The sequence below is a fragment of the Gopherus evgoodei genome, chromosome 11 (genome assembly GCF_007399415.2).
Source record: "Gopherus evgoodei ecotype Sinaloan lineage chromosome 11, rGopEvg1_v1.p, whole genome shotgun sequence".
In the NCBI taxonomy this organism is placed as follows: domain Eukaryota; kingdom Metazoa; phylum Chordata; order Testudines; family Testudinidae; genus Gopherus; species Gopherus evgoodei.
In genome coordinates, this window is record NC_044332.1 from 68,180,285 (window position 1) to 68,199,284 (window position 19,000).

Genomic DNA, 19,000 nt, shown 5'->3' on the forward strand with positions numbered 1-19,000 from the left:
ATTGGACAATATTGATGTTTATTTATAAGCATTTTTTTCAATGTTTATTGGTTTCACAGTTGCAAGAAATGATGTGGAGGTCAGACAATAATTATTCAATGACAGGAGATTCTGAGACTCAGAAATAAGTTAAAGCTCTATAATCGTTAAAACACAAATTGTCTACAACAGATGTCAAAACAGACAAAGTAAATATCCTTAAATCAAACTCTAATAAGTTTTCAAGCGGATTTTTTCTTTCTTGGCCTCTCTGAAATTTTGATTATTACAGATGGAAATGTTTTTCGTCGATTTGTGTCCATGCATTTAAATCAATACTTACCAACATTTACTGATAAAAATCTGATCCTTCCAAGCCCTCACCCTCTCCCTCTCTTTGTCTCTCTCTGTGTTTGTGTGTATAAGCCTGACTTCCACAACTAAACCTCACTTCCACAGACTGCTCACTGCAGTTATCGTTAAGCACTGTGGTCAGAAGGTATTGGGCTATGGAGTAGTACTAGGCTAAAACTATGACGATAGCATATAGTCTTACTGGGGTCAGCAGTATTCGCTAATATTGTAATGTGGTGGTCCCCAAACTGTGGGGCATGTCCCCTACAGGGGCATGGGGGAACATTTTGGGGGGAAACAGGCCCACAATCGGGGCCAGGAGCCAGGGGTGGCCCGAGTCAGCCCCCACAGGGAACAGGGAGGGAGCGCCACCCAGCCCCGCTCTGCCCTGAGCTCCACTCTGAGCCCAGCCCCAGGTCATGGTTCCACTCCTGCCACAGCCCCTGTTGAGGCCCTGACGAGGGTTGCCAATCCTCCAGGATTGTCCTGAAGTCTCCAGGAATTAAAGATTGTCATGTAACAATATCTCCAGGAATTAATCCAACCAAAGTTGGCAACCCTAGCTATGACTGCCCCAACTGCAGTTCCAGCCCCGACTGCGGTCCCACTCCCAGCCACACCTCTGCTCCCGGTCTCGACCACAGCTCCCAGCCTCGACCATGGGCCCAGCCATGGCCCCTGGCTCCTGGCTGAGCTGTGGGCCCACTCCCGGCTCCAGTCTCTAATTCCTGGCCGCAGCCCCCAGCTCCAGGCTCGACTGTGGACCTGCTCCTGGCTGAGGCCCCAGCTGCAGGACCAGCCCCGCCCTTGACCTTGGCCCTGTTTCGGGGGGAGGGGGAGGGTGCAGACCAGATAAGGGGAGTGTGGACAAAAATATTTGGGGACCAGCACTGTAATGGAACCAAGAAGCTAACTAATGAACAGCCACTTCAGTCCTTTTTTAAGGGTAGATTTGTAAAGCTATTTAGGGGCCCACAGACGCAGCTAGGTGCTTAGGTTCTTTTGCAAATCCCACGGGGTGCCTCACTCCCATTGGTTTCCTGGGGGCTGTGGAGTGTCTGGGTGCAGGAACACAGTGCAGAGCTGGCTCAGCTTTCTCACACGAGTCTGGTGCAGAGAGGAGGAGTGAAAAGCGAAGATGCTCAGAACTCTTTTTGCTTCACTATGGATGTCCCCTCCTAACCTAGTGCTGCTTGGGAACACAGCTTTTGCAGCCTGTCAGAACTGGCCAGCAAGGAGTGATCTGAGTCCAATCTGAATGGAATCCATACCCAGATGGGACCTATTTTCCAGTTTGGGCACAGTTCGTATTAGATCACAAGCCAGTTCTCTTGAGATTTCCATTTTCCACAATGGCTGAAATCTGTTTTGGGAGATTTCTTCTACTTCGGGACAAAGTCTCTCCAGAACAACTTATTAGGTTTTGGTGCTGGGCCTCAAACCTGGGCCTGAATGATAGCCCTGAATCAGCCTTGAGTGCCAGAAGAAATCTAATCTAGCTCTGAATGCCACCGTCTCTCTGAATACAACAGTACATGTTCAAAGTGACACACCAGCAATATAATGCTTGTACTAAGTTGAAAATGTTTTCAGTTATAAACTTCAAAAAGTAAGTCTGGTCAAAAAGTAAAATAGGGCAGGGCGAATGTTTTTGATATTTTCCAATTGATGACTTTTTTTTTAATTGACCCTGTGATCGAAGAACAGGTTAGAATTTTCAACAAAATCTTGTCTCATTTTTTGACCTCGTACAGAGTGGGTGAAATTTTTGACATTTGAAAATATGACTATTTTTAATTGAAGTTTCAAATTTTGATGAGGATCAGGGAAGGATGACATATTTGCTGGGAAATTTTAAAGAAAAATTACATCCCATTTTCCCATCAGCCTTACTGAATAGTTTTTACTGACTTATTTCCATTTCCCCTTGATCACTGTCTTTTTCAGACTTTGAATAGAATGCAATTGAAATTGCTGTCCACATCTAGTTGATCACTACATGTTATGTAGATTTAGCTATTGAAGCCACATTCAGAAGTAATCTTCATAAAATGATTCCACTTATCATCAGAGAACATTAGAGGCACTGTTGTGGAAGCTAGGATTCACTTCACGGTAATGACTAATTACACTTTCCCCTGATTGCTCACTTTCATCTACAGACCTCAAAGGGAACAACAAAGATAGGTCAGCACTATGATTACCAGATTGTTTCACAGTTGGAAAATAGAGATTAAGGCCCTGCTATACAAGAGTTCCCAGAGTGCTTCGTTTTTGGGGTGCACAATATGGGACACGCAGTTTGACAGTTAGGGGTACTGAGGAGCCACCGCCTCTCTTAACATCAACATTAAAATAATAGCTGTGGTAGAGTGAATTGAGGATAGCGTAGGGAGACCAATGTTTTGTTTCTTATTCTACAAAAGACAGTGGCCAAAATTTTCTAAATCGGCCCTAATATTTTGGTGTCTCCCTTTTTTGTTGGCTAGATTATACCAACCTATGACTTTTCAGCTTATTATCCAGGCAGATAGAAGTTTCTAAACTCCAGTTTTTTAAACCACTGAAATTCATGCCAGATCTTCCATTACTAATAGTTGGCTTCCAAGACTAATAGTCCTGGAGGTACCAGTTCTTTTAGGGATTCCAGATTATAAGTATTCCATTATTAATTTCTTTTGAAGGAATTCATTTTTATTAACTTTAGAGTAATTTCCCAAAACTGTTCCCCAGACAAAGAGAAGAAACCAAATGCAGCGTGGCTTACATTGCACAAACTCGTTGATTTCTGAATTTGATGACATGGGCTAGATTCTGCTCTGATTTACACTAGTGTAAACCCAAAGAAACGCCATGATTTTCAGCTTAATTACTTCAGGTTTCCCCCTGTGTAACAGAGATCAGAATCTGACTCTGCACACTTGGTGTTCTGCAGATAAAATTTTTAATTTTTTCACTTACCTTATGCTCCGTTTCAGTCATTGGAAGTGGCTATCAGACACCTAGAAGTTCAGATATCGAAATGAGGACTTCCAGGTCTCCTACAGACAATATGGAGACACTCACTACATTCTCCAGAAGTGGAGAGAGGACGTTGCTGTCTATAACAAACAGTGCCATGTCTACAACTGCAACAGAAAGCACCACCTCTTATACAGAAATGATCAGTTCTGCAAATTTAACCCAGCACTCCTCTTCTGTAGAGCAGAACAGAAGAAATAGCTCCTCAAGTGACATGTATTTCACTGAGCCTGGAACGGAGACTTTGATTGTACATTCTTCTGAGATACCCACCTATTCATCTTCACAAAGTGATCCTCCAGGTGAGTTTTATCATCCATAAGAGCAGTAGTCTTGGTAAACCCCACCCAATACCTTGCACCAAATGTAAGTAATGATTTATAAAGGAATCATGCCCCGTTGTTGGTAACTATATTCTAGGACATTCTTAATTTCAGGGGGTGATTTTGTTTTTAAAGAAAGGTGATCTGTTTTCTTCTTGAGCTTCTTAGAAGTTGCATTTGTCATACTTGACCAACCAGTGACATGGAAAGGGAGTCCAGTATTGGTAATTTATATTAACCATACATATGTCTCTAAGTTATTGAGCTCAGCCATCCACCCTGCTGAATTTCATTACAAACATTAAGGCAACTAAAACCTTTCATGGCATTTCAGGAGTGAGTCTCATTTCACTAAGGCCCCTTTACACAGCTCTGGCAATGTAACAGGGTCATAGGGTAAATAAAAATCATTTTCTTATTTGTAGGCAAAGAGTGTCTGTGTGTAACATTTTCAGTAAGTGATTTTTTTTGTAAACCCTTATCCTGAAAACACTTAACTTTCTTCATGTACATGTCCCATTGGCTGTGACCAGGAGTACAGCTGTGTACATGCTTGTGTTTTTGCGAAAGCAGCAGGGCTATGGTGTTTTTTTTTTCCTACTGATTGAAGAATTCTCACATGTGCTGTATGTGTCTGATTACAGCATTCACACTTAAAAACATGCTTAATTCCATTGGATAATTAGACAATGTCACACCAGTATTTGCAGTATTCTCTGTGTGAAGTATAGGGAAGTTTAGGTAATAGTGCAAATACTGTGGCAACTTTGGCTACTTGTATAAGCCAAAATTGGCATGTTTTTAAGAGCTGCCACTGTAAGTGCTGTTAGCACAACAACAATACAAATATTTTAATTTCTCTTTATTGTATTTCAGCCATTGGAAGCAGCCAGGAGACAGCTAGCATCTGGGATATGGAAAAAAAGACTCCTAGTTTTCATACTGATAGTATGTACATTTCACCTACATTCAGAAGAGGTGGGGAGAGGACAATAGAGTTGCTAACAAACAGCATTGCTTCGACTGATTCACTGAAAAGCACCACTTCTCATACAGAAATTCCCATATCTTCAGATCTATCCCACTCCTCAGCTTCTATATCATGGACTAGAGGAAGTAATAGATCATCAACTATCGCTGCTCTCCCTGAGTCTTCAGCAGGGCCTTTACTTACATATTCCCCTGTAAAGAGTGGTCTCCCAGGTGAGTTTTACAGTCCATAGGCTTTTCATTTCACAGTAAAAATATTATAAAATATTACCAAATGTCATTTTTTGAAAATATAGGAATAATAGTACTAAGCACTTAGCAATTTTTAATGAAAAGTTAGAGAGGGTTGAAGAATTCTTTGATAGCTGTAGAATATGCCTTGCAGTAAGAGATTTGCAGTAAGAGATTTAAAGAACTCAATCTACTTAGCAAAGAGAAGGTTAAGAGGTGACTTGAGCATAATTAGGTGTCTGATAGTAGACTCCTCTTTTATTTAGCAAAGGCGTAATAAGACCTACTCACTGGAAATCGAAGCCAGACAAATTCAAACTGGACATAAGTTGCAAATTTTTACCAGTCAGGGTCATTGAGCAGTAGAACAGTTTTCTGAGGGACATGAGGGATTCTCCATCATGTGAAGTCTTTAAATCAAGATTGGATGTCTTACTGAAAAGATACATGCTCTAGTTCAGTCACAGGTCATTAAGCTTGATACAGGAATTAGTGGGTGACATTCTATGGCTGTTGTTAGTCAGGCGGTCAGACTAAATCACCATAGTCTTCTCTGGCCTTAAAATCTGTATAGTGCTTTTCAGCCATAAATTTCATAAAGTTGCAAAAGGGTGGGTAAGTATCATTATTTAATTTTACAAATAGGAAAACAGAGAGAGAGAGAGGTTAAATGATTTGACTGAGGCCACAAAGCAAGTCTAACAGAGCCAGCATTCAAACCTAGGCCTCTTGAGTCTCTCTTGTTTGCTACCTGTTGGAACAAATGACTTCCTCTGAATTGTGTCCTTTTGTCAGCAGTTCCGATTAAGGGCCACTCTAGATCTCATGAGTCAATAATATTTTTGTAATGGTCCAGTTATTCTTGGAGTTTCTGAATTGTTCCTTCGTAAAACGTTATGGGACCTACTAATGAAAAGTGCTATAGAAGAGCCAGGCCTGATTCGTAGTAGTACTTCTTGAACAACTAACTGTGATGGAGAGGGAGTTCATTACTGGTAATTTGCACTTTGTGCATTTGGGCCATATATTTAAGAAAGATCCTTTGTACTCAGCCTCCCAGATTTGCTGAACTTAATTGCAAACACGCTATGTTATTTTTATTATTTATTTATGACGACTTTTAAAAAATAATTTTTATTCTATTTTGTATTTTTTTTGTGATTTGCTGTGTTGTTCTTTTAGTGCTAGCAGTGTGATAGGTCCTCTCCAACAGATGTGGATCATGCAGTCTCAGGCCCTGATCCTGCAAGCTCATCTGTCCCCACATGACTCAGTGACTTCACTGGGGAAAAGGTCCACCTGCATGGGTCTGTTTGCAAGGGCAGGGTCTACATGGACAACATACAGACAGGGGAGGGACAAAGGAGAAAATGCAAAAGCAATGCAGTTTGAATGGTGAAGTTCAGTATGAATCTCTGTTAGTTCATTGATTTTTTTTTCCCCTTAACTGATCCTTTAATATATTTTAGCCATTATTTTATCAATGGTTCGTTGTCCAACTGGGAGAACATAGCAAGTGGGATCACCTAAGGCAGTGATTCCCAAACTTGTTCAGCCGTTTGTGCAGGGAAAGCCCCTGGCGGCTGGGCTGGTTTGTTTATCTGCCATGTCTGCAGGTTTGGTCGATCACAGCTCTCAGTGGCCACATTCGCTGCTCCACGCCAATGGGAGCTACTGGAAACGGTGTGGGCCGAGGGACATACTGGCCGCCACTTCCAGCAGCTCTCATTGGCCTGGAGCGATGAACCGCGGCCACTGGGAGCCACGATTGGCCAAACCTGGAGACGTGGCAGGTAAACAAACCGGCCTGGCCCTCCAGGGGCTTTCCCTGCATAAGCGGCAGAATAAGTTGGGGAACCACTGCCCTAAGGGTCTGTCTTGTCCAATACAATTCAATATTTTCATTAACGACATAGATGATGGAGAGGAGAGTGTGCTTATAAAATTTGCAAATGACACCAAGCGGGGAGAGGTTGCTAGCACTTTGGAGGACAGGATTAGAATTCAGAATTATCTTGATAAACTGGAGACTTGGTTTGAAATTGACAAGATGAAATTCAATAAAGATAAGTGCAAAGTACTGCCCTTAAATTAAAACTCAAATGCACAAATACAAAATGAGGAATAACCGGCTAGGCAGAAAAGGGTCTGGGGATTAGAGTGGATCACAAATTGAATATGAGTCCGCCGTGTGATGCTGCAGCAAAAAAGACAAATGTCATTCTGGGATGAATTAACAGGAGTGTCGTATGTAAGACATGGGAGGTAAATGTTCCATTCTACTCAGCACTGATGAAGCCTCAGCTGGAGAGCACCGTGTCCAGTTTTGGGCACCACACTTTAAGAAAAATGTTAACAAGTTGGTGAGAATCCAGTGGAGAGCAACAAAAATGGTAAGAGAGTTAGAAAACATGACCTCAGAGGAAAGGTTGAAAGAATTGGGCATATTTAGTCTAGAGAAGAGAAAAGGGGAGGGGGGGGGAACTTGATAAGTCTAAAAATAGTAAAAAGTTGTTATTAAGAGGATGGTGTTCAATTGTTCTCCATGTTCACTGAGGGTAGGATAAGAAATAATTGGCTTAGTTTGCAGCAAGGGACATTTAAGTTAGATATTAGGAAAAACTTTCTAACTATAAGGCTTTCTAACTATTAAGCGCAGGAACAGGTTCCCAGAGGAGGTTGTAGAATCCCCGTCATTGGATGTTTTTAAGAACAGGTTAGACGAACACCAACCAGGGATGGTCTAGGTCAGGGGTAGGCAACCTATGGCACGCGTGCCGAAGGCGGCACATGAGCTGATTTTCAGTGGCACTCACACTGCCCAGGTCCTGGCCACCAGTCCAGGGGGCTCTGTATTTTAATTTAATTTTAAATGAAGCTTCTTAAACATTTTAAAAACCTTATGTACTTTACATACAACAATAGTTTGTCTATATATATTAGACTTATAGAAAGAGATCTTCTAAAAACGTTAAATGTATTACCGGCACGCAAAACCTTAAAGTAGAGTGAATACTCGAAGACTCAGCACAGCACTTCTGAAAGGTTGCTGACCCCTGGTCTAGGTATAGTTAATACTGCCTCGGCACAGGGGGAAGTACTAGATGACCTTCTTGAGATCCATTCCAGCCTTACATTTCTATGACTCTATGAATAGACATCTGTCAGTACTTGCAGGGTTTCCTCAATATAAAGGTTTCAGTCAGTGATTTCTTTCCATGGTATCACTTATTTTCACCAAACTGAAACATTTTTATTTTCTCCGCTACACACAAACAGTATATCTGAATATTATTGGAAGAAAAATTGTCCAAGTGTTTTGACTTATGAGAATGGAATTTTAATATTTCTTTACCCTGTTTCAGCCATTGGAAGTAGCCATCAGCCAATTAGCGGCTCAGAGAAAAATATTGCCAGTTCTCACATTGCCAGTACGTACATTTCAACTACATCCACCAGAGCTGGAGCAGGGATATTACAAGATCTAATAAACAGCAGCAGATCTTCTAATGCAACAGGAAACTCTACTTCTGGTACTGAAATGTCCAGCTCTTCGTATTTAACCCAGTCGTCATCTATATCGTCTATACCACTGACCAGTAGAATTCATATCTCATTGGCTGCCACAGATTTCATAGAGCCTTCAACAGACCCTTTGCTTACACAGTCTCATTCTGCTTCAGAAACTGCTTCCAAAGGTGAGCATTATTAGTCCAGTAGCTTGCTGTTTTAAAGTTTTTTTAATTTATTTTAAAAACCCTTTGTGAACAAAATACCTAATTATTCTTTTACTAGAGGAGGAATAATATTATATTTTGCACTATATAGCTTTTTCCCATAGATCTCAAAAAAGTTCACAACTAGGTAGCCATGGGTAGGCATCATTACTAGAGCTTGTGGGAAACTGGATGAGTAGTTTGGATTTTTGGTGGAAAATTTCAACTTTTTGTAGAAAAACAAGAGTTTTTGGTTTTCAAGGTTTTGACTTTTTGACACTTAGTCAAAATTTTTACACAGAAAACGGACACTTTTCATGAAAATTTTCATTTAGTCAAAATCCAATTTTCTGTCAAAAAATAGTTTTGACTATCTCTAATCATTACCTCTGGTTGTGCTGCAAAGCTCGGATTTGAACCCAGATCTCCTGAGTACCTGTCCTTTGCTGTATCTGTTGGACCATACTGCTGCCTGTGAACTCAGTCCAGTCATCAGTAATTCAAACTAAAGGCCGTGCTGACTTTGTTGTGTCCACTAAGATTTGTGGTTCTTGGCCAGCTACCCTGGAGGAGTCAAATATCTACTTATTCCACCCCTTGCATCACATGTGTTTTTGAATATCTAGGGTTTGTCTACACTGGGGCACTATTACACAGCAAGCCACTAGTTTGCCACGCAGCAAATATCCTGTGTGGACAATGCTACGGTGCACAAAGGGTATGTCTACACTGCAGTTAAACACCCCACAGCTGGCCCATGTCAGCTGGCTTAGGCTGCTGTGCTGTTTAATTGCAGTGTAGACATTCAGGCTCAGGCTGGAGTCCAGACTCTGGGATCCCGCTAGGGAGGAGAGTCCCAGAGCCCAGGTTCCAGACTGAGCCTAAACAGCCTGGTAGTTCCAGCCCCACAAGCCCAAGTCAGCTGAGACAGGTGTTTAGTTACAATATACCCTAAAAGTTCCAGGAGCTGTGGCCAAGTCTGCTTGTAAAGTATACTAAGTCAAAGAATGCTCCAGGACTTCTGCTGCACCACAGCAGTGTCCACATTGGATGTTAGTGTGCAGCAAGCTAGTACCCTGTAGTGTCCCACTTTGTCTTGCTACCGGTAACACCTTATGTAGACAAGCCCTTAGTTATTCAGTGTTCTAAGCCTACTGAATTTAATTCCAAATATTTCGTTGTTTTATAATTTTGTATGTGCTAGCAGCACAGAATGCAATATGCAAAGCAGTATCACTGAATGATGAAGTTAAGTGTGCTGCTTATTATTGCCACAGTTTTTTTTAGTTTCACTTTTCATGGTTTATGCTAATTTTTTGCAAATATTAATTTCACGTGGTGTTCTTCACCGTAAAGGGTTCAGATCTCTCTAAGCTGGCAATTTCTCGAGAATGAAAAGTACCCGTATTTAATATTCGTCCATGCATTATTTGCATCGGGGTGATATGAGAAGAAAACTTATCTGTTTGGATTTATGCATATGGAATTATAATCTTTATCATCTTTTAGCCATTGGAAGTAGCCACCAGCCAATTAACATCTCAGCTACAGAGAAAAGGACTTCCAATTTGTATACCACCAGTACAGACATTTCAACATCATTCACGAGAGATGGAGAGAAGACGTTAAGGTCTCTAATGAACAACAGCACATTAACTGATGTAGCAGACAGCTTCACTTCTGACTTAGAAAATACCAAGTCTTCAGATTTACCCCAGCCCTCATCTCCTGTAGCACAGGTTGTAGGAAGTAATATCTCATCAAGTGACTTGACTGAGCCTTCCACAGAGTCTTTGCTTTCACATTCTTCCAAGATCCCAAGTTATTCGTCTTCCACAAATGATCTTGCAGGTGGGTTTTGTGATTCCCAACTGTTGAATGCACCGTTTACAAACGTAAAATAAAAAGAACCTCCCCAACCCCCAAAACTGAGTCAACCCTTTTTTAAAAGAATCAGTTGCTCTTTAAGTCAGAGACTTACCTATCTAACGTCCTTATATACCCCCCCGCCCCGTCACCATAGTATCTGAGCAGCACATAGTTTTTAATGTATTTCTCCTCACAACACCCCTGTGAGGAAAGGAAAGGCTGTTATTTCAATTTTGCAGATGGGGAGCTGAGTCACAGAGAAACTGACTGGTCCAACATCACCATGCACCATGAAACCATTTTTTCTCTGCCAGATTTTGCCACTGTTCCCCATGTCCACCCAGTGTCATATCCTGCAAGTACTCTCATTATGATGTATGGGACTACATGCATTGTAAGATATAGGAGGTTGAGGCATGTAGTGATTCTGTACCAACTAGCAGGATTGACAAAGGCATGCAGCTCTGTATTGCTTACCTTGAAACTGTACCTGTGGGTGGTACTTTGAAATATTTCTATAGGTGTTGAATTTCAGTTCCCAACTTCACTGAATTTCATTACCAACTTTGCTTTAATAACACCTTTTTTTGGCTTTTTGAGCCTACTTTTTATAAAAGAGCGAAAGTTTCTAAAGATTCCTGGATATAAAGGTTCCGATTCTCTCCTGTGCTGAGGTCAGTGCAGGAGAATGGGAACTAGCACAAAGCAATTTACACCTCCCTGATTCACATGGTGTGTTGGCCATGGCACATAAGCATAAATTAGAGCATTTTAGGGACTGCTCTAACTTACATTACCTGACTATCACCTTACTGGATAATAAGCCTATCAAAAATTATGTCCTGTCATACCCCCTGGCCATTGCCAACATGACTCCAATACTCCACCTTCCAGGATGTGTGTGAGGGGCAGTTGGTATAGAAGCCAGCTATGCCACCTGAGGACTCCCCTATGCCTAGGGAATTTTCTGCTGGCCATTAAGGGGCAGGTTCCATCACTCTCTGTTACCTTTCTGCTTTAGATCAGCCACAGGAATCAATCTAAGCGACAGATTTCACTGATCAGAGGGGCAGCTGTGTTAGTCTGGATCTGTAAAAGCAGCAAAGAGTCCTGTGGCACCTTATAGACTAACAGATGTATTGGAGCATGAGCTTTTGTGGGTGAATACCCACTTCGTCGGCATGCAATACGTCTGTTAGTCTATAAGGTGCCACAGGACTCTGCTGATTTGCAGATTTCACTGAATAATTTTCTTTTAAGAAATTATCATTTTCTAAAGACTGAAAAGTTTCCAGATATAATTTCACATGCCATTTGTATATATCAATGAATGTGGTGTTAAGCTAACAGTGTAAGAAAGTGGACCACATTTTATTAGTGTACAAAAGTCCCAGCTATTTGACTAGCTTGGTTCATAATCTATAATAATTCTAATGCGTTATTTCTACTGTTAGGTTCTTAGTGTGTCAGCATCTTTGGAGAGACCTGCTTATAGAAATTGCAATCAGTAGAAAAGATTTGGTGTTTTTAAATACACAATGGTTAATACCCCACTGATTTTATTCTTGACCTAATCTTTATAAGCCATATTCATTGCATAGCTTAATTTAAGTTAGAGTTAAACTTTGGATTTATTTGGTTCTGTATTTCAGGGCAAAATAATTATAGCACTTGCAAATCGATTTTCATTTGGCCACACTGAATTTAATTTTTTCTTTTAATCCCATTTTAGCTATAGTAAGTAGCAACCAACCAATTAGCATCTCAGCTACTGAAAAAAGAACTTCTGATTTACATACCACCACTACATATATTTCAACAACATTCATCAAAGGGGGCGAGAGGACATTAAGATCACTAACAAATGGCAATGTATCACCTGATGCAGCAGAAAGCTCCACTTCTAATTTAGATAATATGAAGTCTTCTGATTTAACCCAAGCCTCAACCTCTGTAACACCAGGGCGAGGGAGTAATATCTCCTCAACTGACTCTTCAATAGAGGCTTTGTTTACACAGTCTTCCAAGAGCTCAAGTTATTCGTCTTCACCAAATGATCTTGCAGGTGAGTTGTGTGATTTCACAGTTGGTTAGTGCACCATTGTCTTTTCAACGGCAAGTGTGGGTGGTTTTATTTTTTTCGGGTGGGGAGGTGGAAGTCTGTTTTTCATAGAGCTCTCTGTGCAACCTTTCTCCTCTGGAATAAGTACAGGAATTTACTCAGTAATTTTCTTTTAAGTAATATTCATTTTGTAAGGACTGAATAATTCCCAGGTTTGTTTTCCCACGCAATATTTATATGTATCAACAAATATGTGCTATTAAACTATCAGTGTACGAAAGTGGATCACATGTTCTTAACAGCAGAGTGCCCACCACCTGGCTAGTTTGGGCCATGCTTTATGTATAATCATTTCAATGCATCATTCCAAGTTTAATGAAATTCCTTCTGGTCCGTACCTTTCGCCCTTGGAGAGCCCTTCTTATGAAAGTTTCAATCAGTAGAAAATATATTGTTTTTCAAGTACCCTGTGATTTATACACAACTTGTTGTACTTGATATAGTTTTTATAAGCCAAATTCATCCCATGTTTAGCTCCCTTTAATTGATGGAATTAATGTGTAGGACATAATTGGTCCTGTATTTCAGGGCAAAATTATTGTAGACCTCAAAAATCCAGTCAGATATGGGAATATCAAATGTAATTTCCATTTTTAATCCCCTTTTTAGCTATTGGAAGTAGCTACCAACCGATTAACATCTCAGCTACAGAAACAAGGACTTCTGATGTGCATACTTCCAGTTCCTATATGTCAATGACATTCACCGTAGCTTCAGAGAGGACCTTAACGTCTCTAACAAACAGCAGCACATCGGCTGATGCAGCAGAAAGCTCCACTTCTAACTTAGGAAATATCAGGTCTTCGGATTTACCCCAGCCCTCATCTGCTGTAGCACAGGTTGGAGGAAATAATATCTCATCTAGTGACTTCACGGAGCCTTCCACGGAGCTTTTGCTTACGCATTCTTCCAAGATCCAAGTTATTCGTCTTCCCCAAATGATCTTGCAGTGAGTTTTGTGATTCCTCAGTTGGTTAGTGCACAGTTCAAAAAAATGGTAAAAGAGCCTCCTCCTCACCAAATATTGAGTCAAACTCTTTTTTAAAGGAATCGATTGTTTTTTAACTCAGAATTATACCAGTCAGAATTACTTATATGACCCTCTGTTATCATAGTATCTGAGTGGTCCATCAACATAAGTTACAGAAGTTGAGGGGTTACTCTAACTTACACCAGCTGGCTATCTCCCTACTGAACCATAAGCTTATCGAGAATTATAATGCAGCCATGCTCTGTCCTGCCCCTCACCAGCCCCAATGTGCTTCCACTACTTCATTTTCCAAGTTGGGTGTGATGAGCTGTTGAAGTAGAAGCTTTCTGTGCCAGTTGAGAGAGCTCCTACACCAGAAGTATTTTCTTCTGGCCAGTTAGGCCAAGAATCCATCACTCTTTGCCTGAACTCGGTGAAATTCTTCGGACCAAAAGTTTTTTGCTGTGAAAAATGAAGATTTGATGACACTGAAATGTGTGATGATTTCATGTCACTTTTACCAAATTGTTCAGGTAAAAAACCTCAACAAAAGTACAAAAAAAAAGGTCAAAACATTCCTTTCAACATTTTGGGAATGAATTATTTTAATTTTTCAGTTTGATATGACTTCATTTAGAAATATCCTTCAATTTTATTTTAAAAAGCAAAAATATTTTAAAGATACACCTCTACCCCGATATAACGCTGTCCTCGGGAGCCAAAAAAATTTACTGTTTTATGGGTGAAACCGTATTATATTGAACTTGGTTTGATCCACCGGAGTGCGCAACCCAGCCCCCCTCCCTCCCCAGAGCGCTGCTTTACCGCGTTATATGCAAATTCATGTTATATCAGGTTGCGTTATATTGGGGTAGAGGTGTACTTGAAATCAAAATGAAACTTTTCTGTTTGATGTAAATAAAGTTTTTTACTTTTCGTTTCACCAAAAATTTGTTGTCTTTTCAACACCAAATGTGATTATCTGGGTTTCTCTTGTTGGTTTTGGAGGGTTTTTCTGGAATTGCCAGAGACCCAAAAAGTCTATTTTTCATAGAGCTCTCTGTGCAACCTTTCTGTTCTGGAACAAGTACAGGAATTTAAGCCACCGTTTTCACTCAGTAATATTCTTTTAAGTAATACTCATTTTCTAAGGACTGAATAATTCCCAGATTTGTTTTCCCACGCAGTGTCTATATGTATCGACAAATAAGTGCTATAAAAGTAACTGTGTATGAAAGTGGATCACATCTTAACAGCAGGGTACCCACCACCTGACTAGTTTGAGCCATGCTTTTTTTTATAATCATTTCAATGCATCATTCCAAGTCTAAGGAAATTCCTTCTGGTCCATACCTTTTGCCCTTGGAGAGTCCTTCTTACGAAAGTTTTGATCAATAGAAAATATATTGTTTTTTAAATACCCTGTGATTTATACACAACTTGTTGTTCTTGATATAGTTTTTATAAGCCAAATTCATCCCATATTTAGCTCCCTTTAAATTGATAGAATTATGTGTAGGACATAATTGGTCCTGTATTTCGGGGCAAAATTATTGTAGACCTCAAAAATCCAGCCAGATATGGGAATATCAAATGTAATTTCCATTTTTAATCCCCTTTTCAGCTATTGGAAGTAGCTACCAACCGATTAACATCTCAGCTACAGAAACAAGGACTTCTGATGTGCATACTTCCAGTTCCTATATTTCAATGACATTCACCGTAGCTTCAGAGAGGACCTTAACGTCTCTAACAAACAGCAGCACATTGGCTGATGCAGCAGAAAGCTCCACTTCTAACTTAGGAAATATCAGGTCTTCGGATTTACCCCAGCCCTCATCTGCTTTAGCACAAGCTGGAGGAAATAATATCTCATCTAGTGACTTCACGGAGCCTTCCACGGAGCCTTTGCTTATGCATTCTTCCAAGATCCCAAGTTATTCGTCTTCCCCAAATGATCTTGCAGGTGGGTTTTGTGATTCCCCAGTTGGTTAGTGCACCGTTTACAAACATAAAACAATAATCCCGCCCCCCAAAAAAACTGTGATTCTATTTTTTTTTAAATAGAATCACTTGCTCTTAAATTCAGACTCATACGCACCAAAGGTCCTTTTATTTCCCCCCCTGTTACCATAGTATCTGAGTGCTTAACAATCTTTAATGTGTATCTTCTCACAACACCCCTGCAAGGTAGGGATTATTATCCCCATTGTACAGATGGGAAACTGAGGCACAGAGTTGCTAAGTGACTTACCCATAGATCATACAGGAGGTCTGTGATAGAGGAGGAAACTGAAGCCAGGTCTCTCAAGTCCCAGCCTAGCACCGTAGTCCCCAGACTATACTACCCATCTACACTGCTCTGATCATTTTACTCACTGTTGTTAAAAAAAAGTAGCAATCCGTTTATTTCTCTACAGTCTCACTATTTTTTCTCTGCCAGATCCTGCCACCATTGCTCATGTCCAGCAGTACCATGCCTTGCAAGTACTCCCTTTACGCTGAATGAGACTACTTGCAGAGGAGGGTATTACTCAGTGTGAGTAACAGCGGAAATCAGGCCCTTAGGGATTCTTTACCCACTGGCTGGATTAGCAAGGCATACAATCTTGCTAATTTATTCTTACACTGTACCTGTGGGCTGTACCTGTAAATATTTCTAGAGTTGTTGAGTTCCAGTTCAAAAGTTATTGACTGAAACCTTCAATAACTTCACTGCATTTCATTACAAACTTTTGGTTTGATGGCTTAAGCCCATTTTTTACATACAGATGGCAACGTTTCTTAAGATTTCTGAATATAAAGGCTCAGATTCCTGTGCTGAGTTCTGTGTGGTACAGGAGGCGGGCAATTGCCAGGAAGCAAGTTATACCTTCCTGATTTTCATGGTGCTTTTGTACTGGGCCTGGCCTATTGGCATAAATTAGAGCACCATTGAGTCACTCTAATTTACACAAACTGGCTATCTCCCTGTGGGACCATAAGCCTATCTAGAATTGGTGTAATGACGTAATGCCCTGTCCCGCCTCTTGCCATTCCTAGTGTGCCTCCAAAACTCTACCTTCCAGATTGTGTGCGAGGGGCAGTTGACATAGAAGCCAGCTATGGCAGCTGAGCGCTCCCCTATGGCCATGTAGGGTCAACTTCCATTGCTCTGCCTGAATTGGGCAAAATTACAAAAAAGTCAAAACATTTCATTTTGATATTTTTTAAATTAACTGTTACATTTTTTGGTTTAATTGACTTTTCATTTAGAAAACTCCTTCAATTTTATTTTTTTAATGCAAAATATTTTTAAAGTACTTGATATCAAAATAAAATACTTTTGTTCAACTGAAATTAATATTTTTTTAACTTTTCAAATCACCAAAAATGTCAAATCATTTTGTTGTTTGGTCAACCCAAAACTTTGGTTTTGGTTTTTATTTTATTTTATTTTAATTGCTAGAGAGCTAAAAAGTCTGTTTTTCACAGAGCTCTAATCTCTACAGCCTTTTTCCACTGGAACAACTAGAGGAATCTAAGCCACAGGTTTCACTCAGTAATTTTCTTTCAAGTAATTATTATTTTCTAAAGACTGAATAATTTCTGGATTTATTTTCCCATGCAGTGTATATATGTATCAATAAGTGGTGTTAAACTAAAAATGTAGGAAAGTGGATCACATCTTCTTAATGGGAAAGTATCTATCACCTGGCTAGGTTGGGTCAAGGTTTATTTATAATAATTCATTGTAGTCTGTACCTTTCATCCTTGGAGAATCCTTCATATGAAGGTTTGACTCAATAGAAAATATATTGTTTTTTAAATACCCAGTGATTTATACGCCGCTTGTTTTTCTTTATCTAGTTTTTATAATCCACATTTATCCCATGTTTCGCTCCATTTAAATTGATGAAATGATATGTGGAACATAACTGGTCTTGTATTTCAGGGCAAAATTATTATAGAACTCACAAATCCGATCAGATTTGGGCATATCAAATTTAATTTCCATCTTTTCATCCCACTTTAGGTATTGGAAGTAGCCACCAACCAATTAGCATCTCAGCTACAGAAACAAGGACTTCTGATTTGCATACTTCCAGTACCTATATTTCAATGACATCCCTCAGAGGTGAAAAGAGGACATTAAGGTCTCTAACCTACAGCAGCACCTTGCCTGATGTGACAGACAGCTCCACTTCTTACTTAGAAAATACCAAGTCTTCAGATTTACCCCAGCCCACGTCTCCTGTAGGACAGGTTGGAAGAAGTAATATCTCATCAAGTGACTTCATTGAGCCTTCCACAGAGTCTTTGTTTACACATTCTTCCAAGATACCAGGTTCTTCCTCTTCTCCAAATGATCTTGCAGGTGGGTTTTGTGATTCCCAACTGGTTATTGCACAGTACTAAAAAAAAAAAAATGATAAAAAGAGCCCTTCACTACTCCCAGAAAACTCAGTTGACCCGTTTTTAAGGAATCAGATGTTTTTTAGTAATTCAAGCCCAGGAAAGGCCATAAAGTCAGAGTTTAAGGCCACAGGAACCACTAGATCATTAAGTCTGATCTCCTGTATATCACAAGCCACCAACAGCACCAAGCATCCGCCCGCTTAACCTGATGACAGAAATGAGACCACAGTATTACAGCCCACAGGATACTAGACTGTTACGTGCCACAGGTAGAGGATTGGAGGAACTGAGGTGCACAGGTCCTTATATTGCCTCTGTTACCTTAGTATGTGAGCACCTAACAATCTTTAATGTATTTTTCATCACAATAGCCTTTGAGTCAGGGAAGTACTGTTATCCCCATTTTACAGACGGGAAATGGAGGCACAAAGAGCTTTGTTAAAGGTCACACAGGGAAGTTTTTAGCAGTGCTGGGACTTGACCTCATGCTTCCCAAGTCCCAAGCTAGCACTCTACCAGCTGGACCAGCCTTCCCTTCTAGCACACATCTTAATATTTTAATCGCTTTAAAAAAAAGCCATTTTTTCTCTAGAATGACACCATTTTTTCTCTGCCAGATTTTGCCACCATAGCTCACATCCATAGTGCCAGGGCCGTGCAAGTAGTCCCATTATGCTGAATGGGACTGCTTGCAGAGGAAAGTTTTACTCAGTTTAAGTAAGGGGGAAGGTTCAGGCCCTTAGTGACTTCTGACCAACCAGCAGGATTGGAGCAGGCAGGCAATCTTGATAGTTTACATTTAAACTGCACTTATGGACTGTACTTTTAAATATTTCTGTAGGTGTTGAATTTCAATCAACTTCAGTGCTCCAACTTTGCTTTAGTAACACCCTTTATGGCTTTTTGAGCCCACTTTTTACAGAGATGTTAACATGCCTAACGGTTCTTGATTATAAAGATATAATAAAATTCCCGTGCCAAGATCTGCTCAGCATAGGAGGCGGGGAAATTTCCATGGAGCAAAGTT

The 19,000-nt window shown here is 40.3% G+C and overlaps 1 protein-coding gene across 3 annotated transcripts in view; it reads left to right on the forward strand.

Moving 5' to 3' along the window:
• Nucleotides 1–15,379, forward strand: part of LOC115659873 (protein HEG homolog 1-like) — a 42,728-nt gene extending 27,349 nt beyond the window's left edge. Inside the window, exons 2-8 of one of the 3 annotated variants that reach the window (XM_030580603.1) lie at nucleotides 3,312–3,656; nucleotides 4,554–4,880; nucleotides 8,264–8,596; nucleotides 10,124–10,465; nucleotides 12,216–12,548; nucleotides 13,215–13,552; nucleotides 15,197–15,379. In XM_030580603.1, coding sequence (XP_030436463.1) covers nucleotides 3,312–3,656; nucleotides 4,554–4,880; nucleotides 8,264–8,596; nucleotides 10,124–10,465; nucleotides 12,216–12,548; nucleotides 13,215–13,552; nucleotides 15,197–15,289 — 2,111 coding nt within the window. In that variant the 3' untranslated portion in view covers nucleotides 15,290–15,379. The remainder of the gene's footprint in view (nucleotides 1–3,311; nucleotides 3,657–4,553; nucleotides 4,881–8,263; nucleotides 8,597–10,123; nucleotides 10,466–12,215; nucleotides 12,549–13,214; nucleotides 13,553–15,196) is intronic. The other 2 variants (XM_030580604.1, XM_030580605.1) reach the window with 2 other exon arrangements.
• The last annotated feature ends 3,621 nt before the right edge of the window (nucleotides 15,380–19,000 follow it).